The following is an 18905-nucleotide window of genomic DNA, read 5'->3' on the forward strand; positions in this document are numbered from 1 at the left end:
TAATTACTTGACTACCTACACATAAAAACTATTTATGTATAATTATTCTATTGATATTTTATTTATTACTTTATAGATTTGGTCATACTTTTGTCTGCTGATCTTTCTTTTTCATAACATAATTATTTATTTATGACAGTAAGCCACATTATTAGAAAACTATATGCTATTGAATTAAAATTTTTCTTATATTCATTTTATTATTATATTATGTAAGAATTTAAAGAATTAATACTTATTTATTTAAATATTATTTATTTTATTGTGTGACTTTATACAATCATACTATCATAGAACATTATGTTTTATAATTTTTAACTTCTACACTCAAATTTGAAATTAATATTGTAAATTTGTAAACTAATTATAAATTCCCTAATCCCACTATAAGCTTTTACTTAAAGGAATTAAGTATCAAGTAATAAATGTAATTAAACATTAAGAATTATGGAATATATTAATTGTTAAGTAATCGTACGAATGTTTTATTATTATTTGAATAATAATAAAATTTTTAATAAATATTATTGAAGATGACAATATTATGATTGTATAATTGCACTACAATGCATTAAGTTAAAATAATATTAATAATTGGAACATAATTTATTGTCGAATGTTAAGTGTTTTTGTTAGTAAAGGGCTTTTTTCCTGATAATCGTGGACGGTGATGGGTCAATTGTCAATTCATGACAATGTTATTTTCTTCACTAAGTATTTATACATTATATTATATATTTATATACGACAAATATAAATCTTTGGATTTAGCATTTAACAATATTTTTTGTGTGCAACCATCTGAAAATATTCTTTATGGTTCCTACTTACGCTAATAATTTTAAATGATAAATTCAAAATTGTGAGAAAATATTTTAAATTATAGCAACATCCTATTGAGCTGTCCATTTCTTTATTCTCTTTGGAAACCATTAAGCATATTTACGCTACCAGTCTGTGGGTAAGAAAACAACCGTGTTCTTGAATTTGATAAGTAAATATTATAACCTGATAAATGATAATGAATTAGCACTTTTTATTGTTTAGATTTTTTTAAAAGTTCAAACTGTTGTAAGAATTAAGAATTTTTAAGACTTTAAAGTGCACAGTTTCATAAACTTTCTTTCAAAATGGTAAAGTATTAATTGTTCATATATTAAACGAATTGCATTGTTATTAATAATTATGTGTTTCAATACTATATTATATCTGTATGTATTAGGAAAGTATTTTAATATTCAATGAACAGCAAGTTATAATTTAAAGTATTCATTATTGTAATTATAAAGTTGCAATAGTAAATAATAATTATCTGAATACTTCGGAAGTTGTTAGGATTGTTAGGTATTTTTTAATGGATAGTAATTAAAATAATAACAATAACTATCCATTTTTAAACATTATTTTTTTTTTAATAATATAAATTATATTTTATTAAAAATGTGGTTAATACTTCTAAAATATTTTGTTGGGCCAAAGTTTTCATCTCAATTGGTGTATTATGAGTCATTTTTTATGATCTTTTATCACAGATTATAAATATTTTTTAAAATCATCCTAATGCCACATAAATTTAACTATAACTACAACTATAACTTTAAATATATAAGAAATCAGTATATAATTCTTTAAGTCAGTATTATTTATATCATAAATTGTTTTATTTAACTATTCTTTAGAAAAAGGTAAGCTTAGTGTTTACGACAATAAGCATGTCATGAGTTTATAAAAATACAATTTTTATTCATAATTTTGGTTTATTTAAATGTGTAAATTGTATACTTATTTTTTAATTATAGAGTATCATGGACTATAATGGTGGTGCCTTAATTGGTATGAAAGGCAAAGACTGTGTTGCCATTGCGACGGATAAGCGATTCGGTATACAAGCCCAAACAGTGTCTCTTGATTTCACAGTAAGTTGTTTTATTTTATTTATGTATAATTATTGTGTATTATCACTAGGGTTCTGAAATTATAGGAGCTAATAAAAATCACAAAAAAAAAAAAAAAATTATTGAATATGCTAGGAAATATATTTAATATGCACAAAATCAAATGTAAAATATAGAGGAAAACTGGTAGGTATTTTGACATCGTATTTATCTGAAAAAATAGGTGAAAAATATGTCAAATCTTAATTTTGTACTACAAATTTGCTAATAAATACACCATTTACAATAAGTTGATAATTTATCGACATAAAGATAGTATTTCAGTATATTCACATGATAGAGATTAAAATAAATGTGCATTGCATAATTGTTGTTTAATTAATAGTCAATCTTGACAATGACAATAATTACCTACACTTAATAATATTGAGTTTTATATTTAATACCATTAAAAATATATATGTTAAGAAAGAGAGCAATTAAACTTTTTTAGTTAATATGCATATGAAAATCAATGAAATATATACTTTTTCCCTAAAATTGACAAAATATGTAACTTCATTTTCAATTTTTATACTCTATTTTATTAAGTTTGGAAGATTTTGCTTGGTCTGCTATATATTAAGAACATATTGAACAATATACCACTTCTACAACTTTTGTGTTCTAATTATCACCTATATTTAATTGTTTTTATTTTGATTTATAGAAAGTATTTCAAATAAATCCTCATACATATATGGGATTTCCTGGTTTAGCTACAGATATATTTACTGTATATGAGAAAATAATGTTCAGGAAAAGGTTATACGAGTTAAAAGAAAATCGTAAGATTTCTCCTAAAGCATTAGCGTCTATGGTCTCCAATTTGTTGTATGAAAACAGGTATGTAATATTTAAATAAGATTAATTAATTCTAAGCTTATATTTTGTATATATTATTATTATGATCTCCTTAATCCTTGGAGATGGCTAGCACACACTAATTCCTATACAACTTAATAATTTAAAATTATAATATTATTTTAGGGGTGTCTCTTTAAAATGATTCGGTATCAACTATATTTGTATTAATTAAATTACACCAAAAAAAAAAAAAAAAAATTATGCTTAACTTATTTGTCTATCACCAATTACATGATAATGTTAAATTATATCTAGCCAGGTTAGGTTGGATCAAGCAATGTGAAGTCAGTCAATATGAAAACAGTTAGGCTCCATGTAATGATGCAAAAAATGGTTAGGTTGTCAGTTTATTCTTTCTACTTTATATAAAAGTATTTAGTTGTATATTCATATTTTATACTATATAAAATTATGAATGCAGCATTGCATATAAATATGTAGGTAGGCAAATTCAACTGAAGCTATTTTTAATCAAAATATATTTATATCTTTTTTCATTATAGTTTAATATGTTAAATGATTTTATTTTTTTATTACTCAGAAACATCTGTGTGAGTGATTATCATAATTTATTTATCTGTTGTGGTGGCTTTAAAGTTTAAATGCTATGTTTAGTAAAGACAGGTATATTGCATTCCTATGTTTAATATCAATGTCTAATGACTATTCACAACCTACTATAAAATCTGTTAATTTCTATAAAATAACTTACTTTTAAGGCATATTTGCAGAGAATAAAAATTGAGCCTTCTTTCAATTTATGTTTTTTATAAAAAAATTGCCAACATTTTTTTAGCGTGATGCCTTTAAAGCAGTTTACTTCTCATTGGTGAGGTCGCACCTTGAATATGCTTCACTTGTTTGGTTTAATAATTCTATAATTTAGACACAATGTAAAATATATTTTTTAAGATATTTATCTTTTAAATGGAATTTGAAATAAAACTATTTGAGTTATTATAAAGTTTCAGGTTTTGTCACTATTTACACTATAATATAGAAGGAATGTCCAAAATTTCATATTTTTATTTAAATTCATTGTTGGTAATATTGATTAATCTTCAATAAATGTTTTAATAGTGGTAAACTAATAAAGATTTTTTAAGTATGATCATGTTAAAATATTTAAATCACATTTTTTTAGATCAAAAAATAAAATTTTTAAATGTATAATTTAATTTGTTATAGCATAATATGTTAACCTTTACAGTCATTAAATAGATTTGTATCCACATTAAAGATTATTATTATTTTAAATAAATATTTATTTTTATGATAATTAATAACTTATTTGACATTTCATATCGACTCAGAGGCGTAATATAAATCGGAGTCCCTGGAGCAGTATAAAATAAGTGTTGGTCCCCCATCTATTTATGTTACCAAAATAAAGTTAAATGTAATTTTTTGATTTATTTTGCATTGTCTACATTTTTAATTTTTTTCCTGTTATTAATTTAAAAATTCAGCTTAGTTCATACTCTTATATGAAATATGATAAATTTTGCACTTTTTTTTAGTTCCCATGACATAAATTTTAAAATAAAATTAAAATTTTTGTTGATACAAATTGTATTTAAGAAGGTTGAGACTCCTCCAAGTTCAGCGCCCCGGGGAATTACCGTGTCTTGTTATCCTGTAATTACACCAATTGATATAAAAGTCTATTAAAATTGTTTTTATTCAGGTTTTCAACATTTATTTAATTTAGAGTTAATTTTTTATAATTATTATTATTTTTTTTTTAGTTAAATCTTTTTTAATAATGTTTAACAAATAATTTATATTTTATACATTATTTACACTGTATACATTTTTATTAATCATTTTGTTTTGTACTTATAGATTTTCACCATTTTTCGTTGAGCCGATGATTGTTGCTTTGGATGAAGTGACATTAGAACCATATATGTGTGATATGGATTTAATTGGTTGTGTAAATAAGTCTGATAACTTTGTGGTTGGAGGTACTAGTTCAAGCCAATTATATGGTCTTTGTGAAGCTCTTTGGGAGCCTGATATGGAAGAGGATCAACTATTTGAAACTATTTCGCAAGCTTTAGTTAGTGCTTGCAATCGTGACGCAATTTCTGGTTGGGGTGCAAAAGTTTACATTATGTGAGTAAAATTATTTTGTTTGAAAGAGTATAATGATTTTTTATTCAAATATCTTAACAAGTAATATAACATCATTTTTTGTATTTCAGTAAAAAAGACAAGATAATTGTGCGTGATATCAAGACGCGAATGGATTAGATGTTGGAACATCTAGCAATTATAATTTGTGTATATTTTTTCATGATTAATACAAATATTGTTTTATTCATACAAAAAATTATAAATGGGATAAAAACAAGATTTATAATAAAATAAAATAATATATATATTTTTTTTTTGTAATTTGAGTACCTATATTAAATATTAGAATAATTTTGAAACTATTTTAAACTCAAGAAACATTTTCTCTTATATAGTTAGTTTGTTTTTTGCAGTTTAAAATGTATTGTTTGTAGAAACTACACTTTTTCTTAAATTATCATTTTTTTTAAACTTAATAACTTAAAAATATTTTGATTATTTAAAAGTTTGGGAACCGTAATATTTATCTTACTTATTAACAGTATCTCGTTTATTATGAAAATTACGTTTTCCTATTTTTTTTTACTGATTATTTAAAAATTTACTTTTGTATTTCTTCAATGATTGACTATTTAATTTTCAATGAGAACATTTTATCTAATTGGTGTCGGCCTTAAATACTAATAAGTGTCATTCAATGTGTTTATACAGGTCTCTTGAGCATATACAATTTACTTATTGTATAAATATTAAATAATAAACTCAATTCAGTTTCATCCATAAGAGACCTAGGTATAATTCACAATTTTTAATTTTCAGGATCATATTGAATGCGTGGTAAAAAATCACTACAAGTATTAGGCTTTGGTAAATGTCACTCATCCGATTTTAAAAATTTGGAATCTTATAAATTAATAATTTTATTGCACAATGATTTGACCTTTCTAAGATATGGATCATTTTCAGATTTGGAGTCCTTATACTAAATCTAATATTAATTGTATTGAAAGAGTTCAAAATCGTTTTTAAAGTTTATAGCTTTTAAATTTAATATTATTATCGACCACTGACCAGCATGATTACACCAATAAGATTCCATCTTAACCTCCTTACTTTAGCTACTAGACGTGAACTAGCAGATATTTATAAATTAATCAATAACAAAATTGATTCTCCTTTTCGACCTAATTTATTAAAATGCATCTCGTTCAACGTTTCAGCTTATAATAACCTTACCACCTTCATGCTCTATTTATCATCACACAGCACAAACTATTTAACATATTCAGATTCTCCAATTCCAAAAGCAATGTTTCTGTATAATAAACTTTCTGGAGTTCAATTTTTTCTTTACTCCATTAAAGCATGAATCATACAATATACTTTAATACCTTGTAATGTTTGATATATTTGTTTATAATCTATAGTCAGCGACATTAAAAGTGACCCCTGTGTACTGCTACCCGCTTTTGCTTCACTATCTGTTAGCCATTGATTCTCAATCTATATCCCATATAGTGCATACCTGTCACAGTACCATGCATAATGTATGTATTATGGACCCCTGGGGTAAAACCAAGGCTGGGCAAGTTAATGATTTTTTTTAACTTAGTTAAGTTAAGTTAATATGCATCAATAAGAAAAAGTTAAAAGTTTATACATATATTTTTTTAACTTTTTAATAAGTTAAAAGTTAAAAAAAAGTTATTTTTTTATATGTTAGCGTTAGGTTAGGTTTATTTATATTTTAATTATTTATAAAATAACGTAACTTAGATTTTATTAAAAATAACTCGTTATTTATTAAGTTATTATCAGTAAACATCAATTAAGTTAAAAATTAAGTTAATGAAAATTAAATTAAAAAAAGTTAAGTTAAAAAGTTAAAATTAACTTAACTTTTACTTTTTAACTTGTTTATGCCCAGGCTTGGGTAAAACGTTCACTAGGATCATGACGGTCAAAGGCTACTTAATGTCACCGACTAATTAACTGTACTATTGGCCAACTATTGCCTGTTTTATTCATTTTGAATAAATTATTATTACAAGATTAATTTTTGTACGGTAAATATTATGACAGCACTGTATAGTTGCAAACAACTTATAAGGTTAAGGTAAACAATTACTTTCTACTTACTTTAATACAAAATCAAAGTATACATTGTATCATTGTTAATACTTGGCTTTTTTTAAATAACTATAACCAAACTGTTTTAAATTTTATGAAATTATGAAAAACAACTTATTTTGATCAAAGCTATTTGATACAAACTTTAAATTTATCTATTGAACCTACTATGATTCTTTGAATACTTATTTCGAGTATTAATAATTTTTTAGTTCTGAATAAGTTATGGTTTTAATTTTAAATTTAGATAAAATAATAAGTCATGATTATATCAATGAAATTTTAAATTTATATTATTTTTGGTAAATTAAGATACTTTAGGAGTATGAAATACAAAATTATAGTTCAGCTTATAATATAACTTAACGCTTAAGTATGAAATAATACATTAAAACAAACTAATTATAAATAAATAAATATATAACAAGTCTGACACGTAAGGAACTTAAATTATCCCATTTTTTCAACAGATTCCTGAATATCGTCAATTTGCTCTTTGAGTTTGTTCCATTGGCTAACATTCAAAGATATGCCTATAAATATAATTTTAACATTTTAATGAACAATTTATTTAGAAAGATATATTTTTTTGTTGTTACCTTTTTTTCCAGGAAGCATTTGTCCATCCTTTTCATAGAATTCACGGATGTCGATGAAAAGTTTACCACGGAAATCTCTAACTTTAACAAAACGATTCTTATCCAATGCAAAAGAATGCTCTTCTTCATTTGAGTTGGTTTTATTGGAACTTCCTTTATCAGTAGGTTTAGACTTTTTTGGAGGGGGATTTCTCTAAAATCAGTTATTTTAAAAATTACAATTAACTTAATATTATGATTATTTAACCAAGTACCTATACTTATTAATTATTATTTAAACATAGTGTTGGGCTTTAGGAGGATATAATTATTTTAAGTGTTAATATCAACTTAGCTATAACTTATTTTAACATCTTCACTTAAACTTTATAATTTTTTCTATTAAATAAAGCTTAAGGGTGATTTATGCAGTTTTATATTAAAAATAGAACTTTTAGTTGATCTTTCGGTAACCGGACAATTCTCCCCTCCCCCAACAGTTTTTGGCGTAGTGGGAAATTTCCTCTTCGAAAAATGTCTAGGGGGGAATTGTCCACCATTCGACCATTCGCGATCAATTTATGTGTCCAATATATTATTATAATAGAAAATATGCATTAGTTTGTTTATTATTTATTTATTTTAATAGAAAACATCTATAGATAGGCAAGTGATTCAAATTTTAAATGTAGGTTATACAGAGACAACTAGTTTAAAACTGAATTGGAATAGAAAATTATTATGAAAGCGTAATGTTCTTTTAGACAATTTTTATCATTTGAGGACATGATTTATACTACTTTGCAAATTTGCATTTACAAATATCCAGTTTGTATAATAAGTTTTAATACAACAGTACACTTGCTTTAAAATTAAAATAACTAATCTCAAATGTACACAGCTAATATTTTAAAAATTTTTTAATTTATAAAGTAGGCTGTATATTATTAAAATGTACAACACCAAACAGATTCAACTGAGGACAAATTTGATTTATTGTATGTTATAGACAGAGACAACACATGCGGACATCAGGTCTTTTAAAGGTTAACATTTAAATAAAGGAATGATACACTGTCTTATTGTCTTAAGTTAAGAAAAGTATATCGAGATGAATAGTGTGCGTAATAGGTACCATACGGACAAGGTTTAAAGGTATTAATCTAAATTTTTTCACCGTAGTGAACAATCAATAGAGGTGTAATACCAGAGTACAAATTATTTTGTCAATCAATAGGTACATTATAATAACCTAAAATATTAAGCTATTTATTTTACAACTGCAGCACAAATAAAACTTACGTCATCTGGTCCGGAGTCGGAGGAAGAATCATCAGAAGCGCTACGTTTAGACTTCTTAGGCGCCATTGTCAGTTTTCTATAATGTTGAAAAACTAAACCGTTAAATGGGACAGCTGAGAAATCGTCAACGCAACTGAAAAGAATACGAGTTCTGTAAATGCACAAGTGTGACGACAATTTCAACATCGACAACGGATATATTTAATTTTTATTTTTATTATGCTTATTATACGTTAATGTTAATCGGTAACTAATGGGATAAGCCCATAACCTCAAACACGTCGTTACAGTGTTACCGATCAGTATTGAGATTATTACGGGACGAACATACCGTTTTGCGTTTTTGTTCGTTCGACGGGACAACCCTGCGGGTCGTACAATTTTCATACCGCGCGTGCATTTCCCGCGTACGAGTTTAGTCATGTTCAGACGCATTTTCACGTTGTTTTGCATTGCACTTGTTGGCTTTTGCAGACAGCGGCTCGCGAGTATTGCACATAACAAATGCCCACGCAATAATCGGACGAACGTCTTCTCGTTGTTAAGGTAAGTTCTTCGTTCTTTTGATTTCTCGTAGACTACAATTTAAATGTATTATATAAACACCATAGAGCCCAGTGGTAATCGTAAAAAACATAGGTAACCAATAAATTGCTGATTGGTACAACTAGAATAAAATAGTGCATAAAGCATATATATTCATTAAAATTTCAATACATATTCCATTTTTTTATTTAAATGTTAATTAATAGTGTCGATTATTACCAAAATAGGTCACTTATTTCGAAATTATTTCTCATGATTTATTTTTACACTGAGAACCATTAAGTTTTATTATTTTATTTTTTTCGACAATGAAAAAATGAAAAGTGCAAATAATAGTTTACTACAGATAAAAGTCAACAATTACTAAGATATAAACACATTAACACTTCTACTGCGTATATTATTGAGTCAGATATTCGTCAACTGCTCATGACCACACAAAATATTACACTACTAAATAGCATTGCGTCTGTAGTCGGTACCTACAGCAATTTGTAACTATGTGATATTGTGATTAATGAATAGCGAATACTCTATAAATTAATATAAAAGTAAATGGTAGTGTTATATTTATTTGGCTACTTCTATGAATTGAAAATTATCGAAAACGATAAGACACAACATTAACATGCTAGTTTCGTTCTAATATAGATACTTACATGTAATATGGTATAGTCCAATACTTGTTTTAGGAATTAGAGTACCTACCTACTCTAATAAGATTTTGATTGATATTGTGACAATTCACATTAAATCAAATTAAGATACAAAGTTAATTTTAAAATATTTTATTTTAATTCAATTTCTTAGATATTGAATTCCTAAGAAAAAAAATAATTTATAAGAAATCAATCATTAAAATTAAATTTTTTGGATAGGTAGAGTTTAAATTTTGCCGTCTGGAATATATGCTTCTTTTACACTTAGGTTAATGTAGCCTTGGTCGTGTTCGCGCAACTGTATGAAACTGCAGTTATTCTTTGATTGATCATATTTAGTAGTTAACGTAATTAACCAATAAATATGACAGGATTATCATCAAGTTGAAATATTTTAACCAAAAGGGTTGTTGTCCTCTCCTAAAATTTTTTGGAATAAAATTTTTATGTTTTTTAGGTATAAAAATTAAAATACAATGTATTTAACACTAATTAACTATAAAACTATAATTTATTATAATGTTAAGCTTTAATGCATAATTATTTTTTTGCTATTTTGATAAAATATCGTATGATTACGACGTCTGTAGCACGGTTAAGCATCGATATAAAGAATCTCGTCGAGTTTTGTTGCATTGATTATAGGTAGGTACATAAACAATGGCTTAAAGGTTTATACCTTAAAACGTGGTAAATAAGGTTATATATTATGCCTACCTCGATGTAAATATGAGTTCCTAATTTTTAATTTTTCATAATTTTTTATCATGTCTTATGTAAAATAATTGTTAGAAATTAACAGTATGTAGCTCGGACTAAAATATACTAGATCTTTGTCCGTGGTATAAATTTATTACCCTTTTATATCTAATCAGGTACTTTTTTGTGTAAAAAATAACTTTTTTCACTCAATACACAACTTGATTAGGTACTCTTTCATTTTATCTTAGTTCTAACATTGATGGTAGGAGAAGCAGTATGTGTATAGAAAATATTTGAGATCACCGTTTCATATTGTTTATATAATAAGCCTTTCGAACATTTTACGTAGGTATTTTTATTTTAACTAGCAGATATATTATATACCTACCTATTTAAAATTATTAATTTAAATAATGACCAAAAATTGACGAACTGTCTATAATAGGTTATAGGTATATAATACATGTGTTATGTTGATTGATTTTTAATTTTTTATTAGAGTTGCAATAAAATAACATCATTGTTAGAGTGGAAGAAATATGTTGATGTAGATAATACAATATATATACATAATTAAATATAAAAATATAAAATCCAGGAATTGGATGGGTCATTACTGTGATAAATTTCTTTATATGTAAAGAAATTAAAACTATAGTTTTAACTAATGGAAACAAACGAATAATTAAATAATATAAATTAAATATTTTTTAAATAGATCATTGCAATTTATTATGGAAATTTGATTTTGATTAATTGGCAGTCACAGAAGTGTGTTCGTAAAAAACTATTCACATACATTTATATAATATAAGGAAAATATAAGATTAATATTTAATAGTCAATTACCTGTCATATTAAGAAATTATATTTTTAAATTTATTTAAGGTATAAAGACTTAAGACCAAAAACGTGTTTAGTGTATACTTTGCTTAAGATACTAATTTTGTATTAATATTTTTGATTTAATCAATATTTTATCGACTTTATAGAGAATAAAAATTAACTTCTATGTTAAGTGCATTAATTTAATAACGTTCAGATTTTTCAATCGACCATAAATACAATAATGGGTTCTTTGTAACAAGATCGTATCCTAAAATACGCTTTTTTTGGGAGGGGTAGGAGAGGGGTGTCTAGATCCATGAAGATTCCTACTCCTCAGTATTACTACTTTGATTTAAACGTTTTTTATATTAAAACTACAATATTTGTTTGAAATTATTTGTCAACCTAAAATATCTTTTAAAAGTATACATTTCGAATTAATATGCAAGGGCTGTTGTTGCTGACAATGCATATGCAAATTTCAGAAAAAATCATTTTGATTTCTAGTTGATAAAGCAATATACTAATGCTTTTTCTACAAGTTTTTTTCAATACAGTGTATTTGCATACAAATTACACACTTTGCAGTTAAATGTACTTACAAAAAATAAAATTTGTGACAGGAATACGAAATCCTATGTATAAAATTGAAAAATAATTTATAATGTTAATAATAATAATCTCATGAAATATTAAAATTAATAGATGTACAATATTGAATATATATGTACTTATTGAAGGAGTATATAATACTATTATATTTATATAAGTCATGATTTTGAGTAATGATTATATGTATAGAAGCCATAATTATGTGTTATATATACATATATAAATATTGATTTTATGATAATTTTATTAAACAAAATATTTTTTTGATTTGTGAGTAATTAAGTATATTTTTGAATATATTATAGGTATTCCAATCAATTGAGCTAAGATATAAGGTATAATAATAATCGATTAATTATGTAGGTAACTTAAATCTATGCTTCATGATTGTACGATTAAGATTTTAACATAATGGTACTATAATATTCATAATTCGTATAAAATATCTATGTGTATAATGTATATGCAATATTTAGGCAGATAAAGTATTGTCCAGCTGAATTTGATTAAATGTAATCTTTTTTTTCATACCACTTTATAATATATACTTTTAAAATATTTTATATTTCGCCTTTCTTTATCAAATTTATGTAGCCATTTTTATTTAGAAAGCTTACTACTTTTCTTATTCTTTCATCTACCTACAATAAATAACGTCCCAAGCAGTACTTGAATATTAATGTTTTTCACAGAAAGATTTTCTTCTTCGTGTATACAGTAGTATATTATACTAGGTATATACACCAAACTCAGGTATAATAATATTCAGTGAGCTGACCTCGTTGAGGGAAACGGTCTATAGGGACGAATATAATACATTATATCTACATCTATCTATTTTAATCGACTATAATATTATGTATATTGTTCTTATAAAATTTCATACTGTGTTTATTCTAAGTTTGTACATAAGTCTTAGTACAAAAACAATTAGATTACTTATTGACATCTACCTACTTTTGGATGTACGAATTTAATCGCATATTAACGAGAACAAAATAGGCTTGTCAAAATATTCTAACTTTGAAGTCATGATGAAAATGTCTGCAGAAATAAATAGGTATAATATATTGTCTCAAAATAAATGATTTATATAGCATTTTCATTTCATTAATGTAGCTTATACTGTAGAGACTAGAAAGTTTACCACTTCGAGCAAATATTTTGTTATAATCTAATTTTTATTTAATTATTTTATTTGTATTATATAATATTATTGACTAAATAGAATTCAAATAGATAAATTATAATGATTAAATCTTGTGTAAACCGTTATTACATTTATATTTTTTATATAATTGAATTCAGACTTTAAAATCAGAAAAAAGGGGAATTATAATACTCGTGATGTTATTTCATTGTATGTGCATGTATAATGTGTGTATTTATAAATTAATGTATCTAAAAATGAAGTTTTCTTATGCCAGTTATAATAAAACAACGTAGAGTGCTAATTATTTTACTACATAATCGCTGTTTTTTTTTTTTAACGTGGTTGTTATCAAACACCTGTAAGACTGCCTGTAATTTCTTATTTGGATGTTCCAATAGACCCTCCGATAGCGACTTGAGTTTTTCTTCTAACCGTATTTTTATTTTTATTTTGTTAATCATCGGACTTTTAATGAAAAATTATAAATAAAATTAATCAAAAAGTATTGCAAAACGAAATTTTATTGTAAATGAATATGATGTTTTAAGTTATAACTGTATACACTTAGTGAATATTAATAATAATAACTCGTTTCCAATATCCAGGGGTATAATTCCATACCATTTATAATCAAGGTTGAATTAAGTCCAAGTATATAGGTATATAGCTTTAGACATTTAAATTTTAATAGCCTATTGTACTAAGAAAATGTTCAGACATTTTCAACTTTTAATATTTTTTCCATACAATTCAATGTACTACGTACGTAGAATGTTCACACCGTTTTTAACTTAATAATGAATATATTTTAAACCATGATTTTTGGGGATTTTTAAGTTAAATAAATAGATACATATATTTTAGATTCTGAATGAAGTGATGAATGTATTGAATTTACAATGATGTGTGTTTTTTTTTTTGTTTGTGTAGGTACACTGTACAGTATATGTACACTGTACAGCATAACACTAGTCGAAATAATGCTTCAATTTCCAACTTCTGGATAGTTTCCGATGGCAAAGTGAATATCCTTGGTGCATAATAGAGATTAAAAGTAAACATTTTTCAAAGTTTTTCAAAAAAATCGTGGAAAACAAAAAAAAGTGACCGAAAAACGAGAATTGTTACGCATAACCAGTTTTCAACCAAATCGATTTTTTATATGGTTGTAACTCAAAAACTAATCGCTAAAAATACTTAAAAATTTCACCACATGTTTATATTATCGTTATAAATACATGGCTAAATTTTTTAAGGCTATTTATACCACTGAAATTTTCAATTTTTCTGAGAACTTTTTTTTGAAGTGTCGATAAAATTTTTTTGGCGAAGTCAAAATACTTGAAAAATTAATACAAAGTTCCTCATAAGTTATTCTTATGGTGATAAAAATTATAAGAATACATAGGCACATTTTTTTTTTTATTAGCATTATTGAAGTTCAAATATTGACAAAAATTCGTCAAAATCATGAATATTTGTAAATTATTTTGTAGGTGTAATTCATAAAAATGTTTGTATAAGTAGCTAAGAGATGAAAATTTAATACAAGATTTTCCATAAGTTTAGGTTACAATAATTATAAAAGAACTTACATTTTGGTGTATTTAAGCCATTAAAACATAAACCACCTTTTTTACCAACCACTGGAAATTATATCCTAGGCTAACAAATCATCTTCGTCCAGAATCGTTTTTCGTATACAATGATACCTATCACTGGGTTCAAATTTAACACTCCTATAATCAGTGGCATATTTTCAAAAATTTTCTGGGGGGGGTCCACAGTTTATACATAATTAAGTAATTTATATAAACTATGATAACTATATACCTATTGCCTTAATCACACATTATATTTAGCCGTAACTTGGAAATCGTCGTCAGAATACACACAATACCAATTTCTATGCTTATTAATGAACTATACTGCAGGAATATGTATCGGTTTTTTTCCTCTGGGGGGAGGGTTCCAGTACCCATGGACCATCCCCGTAAATACGCCACTGCCTATAATATATAATTGTGATCTACACGGCACCTAATGTGCAGCAGAGCGGTACCCACTTACCCGCTTTTTTGTTAGGTTTTTTCTATGTGTAAGTACTGAGATTTTTTTATACCAACTATTAAATTATAAGTTATGATAGTGGTAGTACCAACGGTTTTTACTCATCATCTTAAGCAGATGATGTTTTGAAAATGTTGAAGTATCGAAAGTAAAAGTTGAAATAGTTTATGAAGGTTTTAAAATATATGTAGGATAATAATTCTTAAAAATGGGTATAAAAATATAAAAGTGGATCTAGTATTTATTATAATTGGTGAATTTTTCAAATTATATATTGCAAATATAATTTATATTAATGTTTATAGTTTTCAAATATCTTTCAAACTTATTATCCTTAGTATCCAAAATTTAATAACTCCAAAAACTACCAGTTTTAATTTCAATTTAGATATTAAAACGGTATGATGGTTCTCTTTTGAAAAATGGCATTTAATATCGCTACAAAATAATTCTTAAATGGTATAAAAATCTAAGTTTTTGAAAATATACTCCTTAGGAAGGCATTTATAAATTTTAAATAATCAGAATTTAATAAATTTTTTATTCAAGGAAATATATTAATATTGAACATCAAAGTTCACATTAGTTTTCTGTAATAGAAAAAGTTTGTTTTTAAATTTTTTTCTTGGTGAAAATTTGTATCTCATAATCAGAATGATTTTCTAAAAATACTGATTCATATTAGATAATTTTTTTTAATAAGCTTTAAAATTTAAAACGAGCAGAGTCAAATGCAAATGATAGCAAATGTTGAGGTCTAATACGCTCATATAAACATTGTTTAATATCGGACGTTAAAACATTATATTTTCTGAAAAATAAACTGTTTCCGTTTATTATATTATATATAATTTAGTATCAGAATATAAAACAATATTTGTTTATAAATATTTTTAAATTATATGATAATTGATAACATATAAAAATATCTATCATGCATTATACATATAATATGATATATAGATATGTAGAATCAATATCTATTATGATAATATACTGAGATCTGTTATTATTTATAAAAATTAATTACTATTGTTTTTTCTATGGTAATAATTAGTTTCAGAAATGAAACATCAGAATGATGTATATCCAAGAATATGGTATACCTTTTAAAAAACTAAATTGAATTATAACATAATATAATACACTTGCATGATATTATAATATTACTTTCAGTGTATTTGCTTAGACTTTGTTAAATATCTACATATAATATAATTTAATAATGCAACGTGTACTATTATTACACTAGATGGATTTTTTTTTTAATTGTTACTAAAATATTTTACATATAATATGATCGTTATCGTCTGGTTTTTCCTATTGGCACGAGTGCACGACAGATTTTTTTTAGTCTGTGCAATCGAATTACTAATAATACTTGTTATTTTTTTCCTAATAAAAGTATGGATTATTTTATTCAGAAGTTTCATGAAATATTTTTGCTATCAACTCAAACTGTATAATATTTATACAATCTTGTTGTTAGATAAAAACGGTAAAAGAATATTCTCGGGCTCGTTATCTCTATAGGACCATAACAATTTGGTCTTATTTAGTCGTAATTGCTATGGTATTATAATAATGGACCTCCTTTAACGTTTGCCGCTCGCGGGCCTTTTCCCTAAAATCCACCACTGGACCATTCGGGTTTAATTATGATTTTATGTAAACGTATTATGTAGAAATATCGATTAATAATAATTATTCTAAAAGAATCGATTTCATAACATTATTGAAAACGTCTTGTATTGTGCTTGAATATTGTATGGCACTGTTTTATTATATTTTCGAGTGAAAGAATTACTAACCGTTTTTTTTGAATTTCAATCACCGAATAATTATTTTAAATTTATTGGTCGTAGTAAAAAAATCGCCCGCCTGTGAAAGCATGCTGCAGTTTATCAAGGAATACAAAGCTAAAAAAAAATCATCTTTAGTAATTGGACCTATATATTTACAACGTAGGTACACATTACAATGTTAATAGTTTTTAAGTTTTTTGTATTAAACTACAATATAATACATACATAAATTGACGATTCTGTACAGAAGGGAAATTGTGATTATTTTCATTTACAAGTTATTTTATAAAATAATATTAGAACTTGTGATTAATACACATTTGTATTGAGCTCGAATGTATATTTTATTACCGTGAGAAATAATTATAATTTTTCGAAATATTAATATTTGTTTACGAACACATTTAGTTTTAAAAGTTTATTTTTTTAACGCACTTAAAATTCTTTCGTTATTCTTTTCGGCTTATCTGTGTTGGTTATTAAAATAAAAAAAATATTGCATTGAAAGTTATAACTCACACGAAAATATGATACACTATGAGATCCCATTCATAATAAACTCTAACCACTCTATATTATAGTGGAAAATAAATTTATACTTCATATTTTCATTTAATAGAATGAAAACTTTGAGTTTGAGAAAAAAAACGGACAAACATTTAAAATTTTTTTGTACTGTTCGGGAATGAAAAATTTAAGGCCGCGAGCCTGATCACTCAAAAGTTTTATGTCACAACACTACTTACCGATTGATCTAGGTATTTTGTGTTTTATGTATGTAGAAATTCGCTAAGAAAATGTACGAGTTTATCGAGCAAGACCAGTAATTGCTAGTGTTCCATGAAATGATGTGTAAATGTGTATAGTGTATATTACACATACGTGTGCGTGTACTTAAAATTTAAATTGATAAAAAGTGAGATAGAACAGCTGAATAAAAGTAACAGTATATGTTGCTGTGTAATAGGTTAAATTTCAAATAATAAACCTACAATAATACGAAATAAATCACAGAAACATATTAAGTAACATATAATATAAATAATTTACAGCCTTTTTAGCCCAAACAATGTATAAAAAGCAATAATAATAAAAAATGGTATAACTACTCACAATTTATGTCGATGCGCAGACTGGCCAGCTGCTACCTGTACCTAAAGTAAAAAAGAATGTAAAAAGCTGGTTGTAAGACCCGGTATATATAAAATTATGTGTAAAAGTATATAATTATTGCTTATAAGTAAGAAACCAACAACGGTGATTAGAGCACACGGGTGTATTATAAAATAATGAAAAATATAGTAACGAATAGCGCATACGCATATTTAATAATAAATAATTTAGCAAAATTTATGCAAAGAAGGCTAGAAAAATATACAATTGCCAAGAGTCACTAATGGGAGGCTGCTTAATTCACAACTTCATGTCTTTTAATTATCTACTTTAATCATATAAACTTATTGTGCGAAATATACGTGTTTGTTCACATGCGGGTTGATGATCAAAACGATAATAATGTATAGTTGTTGTACAAGAATGTTATTATGACAATATTTATGTAATATAAAAATAATTCATAGAGACCTCAGATCATAGAGTTTTTTGCACGTGAGTGTATGTATGTGCATGTACATGTTAAC

General features: G+C 25.3%; 3 protein-coding genes across 4 annotated transcripts in view; 2 read left to right on the forward strand and 1 right to left on the reverse strand.

Annotated features, from left to right (window-relative positions):
- Positions 1 to 989: 989 nt before the first annotated feature.
- Positions 990 to 5185, forward strand: LOC114119360 (proteasome subunit beta type-3-like). The gene is made up of 5 exons (XM_027980883.2): positions 990 to 1133; positions 1800 to 1916; positions 2605 to 2780; positions 4647 to 4919; positions 5009 to 5185. The coding sequence occupies exons 1-5, from the start codon at positions 1131 to 1133 to the stop codon at positions 5055 to 5057; spliced, it is 618 nt and encodes a 205-aa protein (XP_027836684.1). The 5' UTR covers positions 990 to 1130; the 3' UTR covers positions 5058 to 5185.
- A 2091-nt stretch (positions 5186 to 7276) lies between these two features.
- On the reverse strand, positions 7277 to 9148 carry LOC114119341 (RNA polymerase II transcriptional coactivator). The gene is made up of 3 exons (XM_027980860.2): positions 8891 to 9148; positions 7610 to 7802; positions 7277 to 7543 (listed from the first exon to the last, which is right to left on the reverse strand). Exons 1-3 carry the CDS (start codon positions 9074 to 9076, stop codon positions 7461 to 7463), a joined length of 462 nt encoding a protein of 153 aa, XP_027836661.1. The 5' UTR covers positions 9077 to 9148; the 3' UTR covers positions 7277 to 7460.
- Positions 9149 to 9218: 70 nt separating this feature from the next.
- The window catches only part of LOC114119340 (uncharacterized), a 164561-nt gene continuing 154874 nt past the window's right edge, over positions 9219 to 18905 (forward strand). Inside the window, exon 1 of one of the 2 annotated variants that reach the window (XR_007605440.1) lies at positions 9219 to 9436. The gene's annotated coding sequence lies outside the window, so the exon portion shown is untranslated. The remainder of the gene's footprint in view (positions 9437 to 18905) is intronic. The other variant, XM_027980857.2, reaches the window with a different exon arrangement.

This window comes from Aphis gossypii, chromosome 3, assembly GCF_020184175.1.
Source record: "Aphis gossypii isolate Hap1 chromosome 3, ASM2018417v2, whole genome shotgun sequence".
In the NCBI taxonomy this organism is placed as follows: Eukaryota; Metazoa; Arthropoda; class Insecta; order Hemiptera; family Aphididae; genus Aphis; species Aphis gossypii.

What these genes read in the sequence shown, in the direction of transcription:
- LOC114119341 (XM_027980860.2), bottom strand. Translation starts at nt 9,076, where the DNA reads ATGTTGAAATTGTCGTCACACTTGTGCATTTACAGAACTCGTATTCTT. An exon ending in CCGACTCCGGACCAGATGAC is followed by an intron (nt 7,803 to 8,890) that starts GTAAGTTTTATT and finishes AACTGATTTTAG; the next exon opens with AGAAATCCCCCTCCAAAAAA. An exon ending in AATGCTTCCTGGAAAAAAAG is followed by an intron (nt 7,544 to 7,609) that starts GTAACAACAAAA and finishes TTATATTTATAG; the next exon opens with GCATATCTTTGAATGTTAGC.
- LOC114119360 (XM_027980883.2), top strand. An exon ending in CAGTGTCTCTTGATTTCACA is followed by an intron (nt 1,917 to 2,604) that starts GTAAGTTGTTTT and finishes TTTGATTTATAG; the next exon opens with AAAGTATTTCAAATAAATCC. An exon ending in GGTGCAAAAGTTTACATTAT is followed by an intron (nt 4,920 to 5,008) that starts GTGAGTAAAATT and finishes TTTGTATTTCAG; the next exon opens with TAAAAAAGACAAGATAATTG.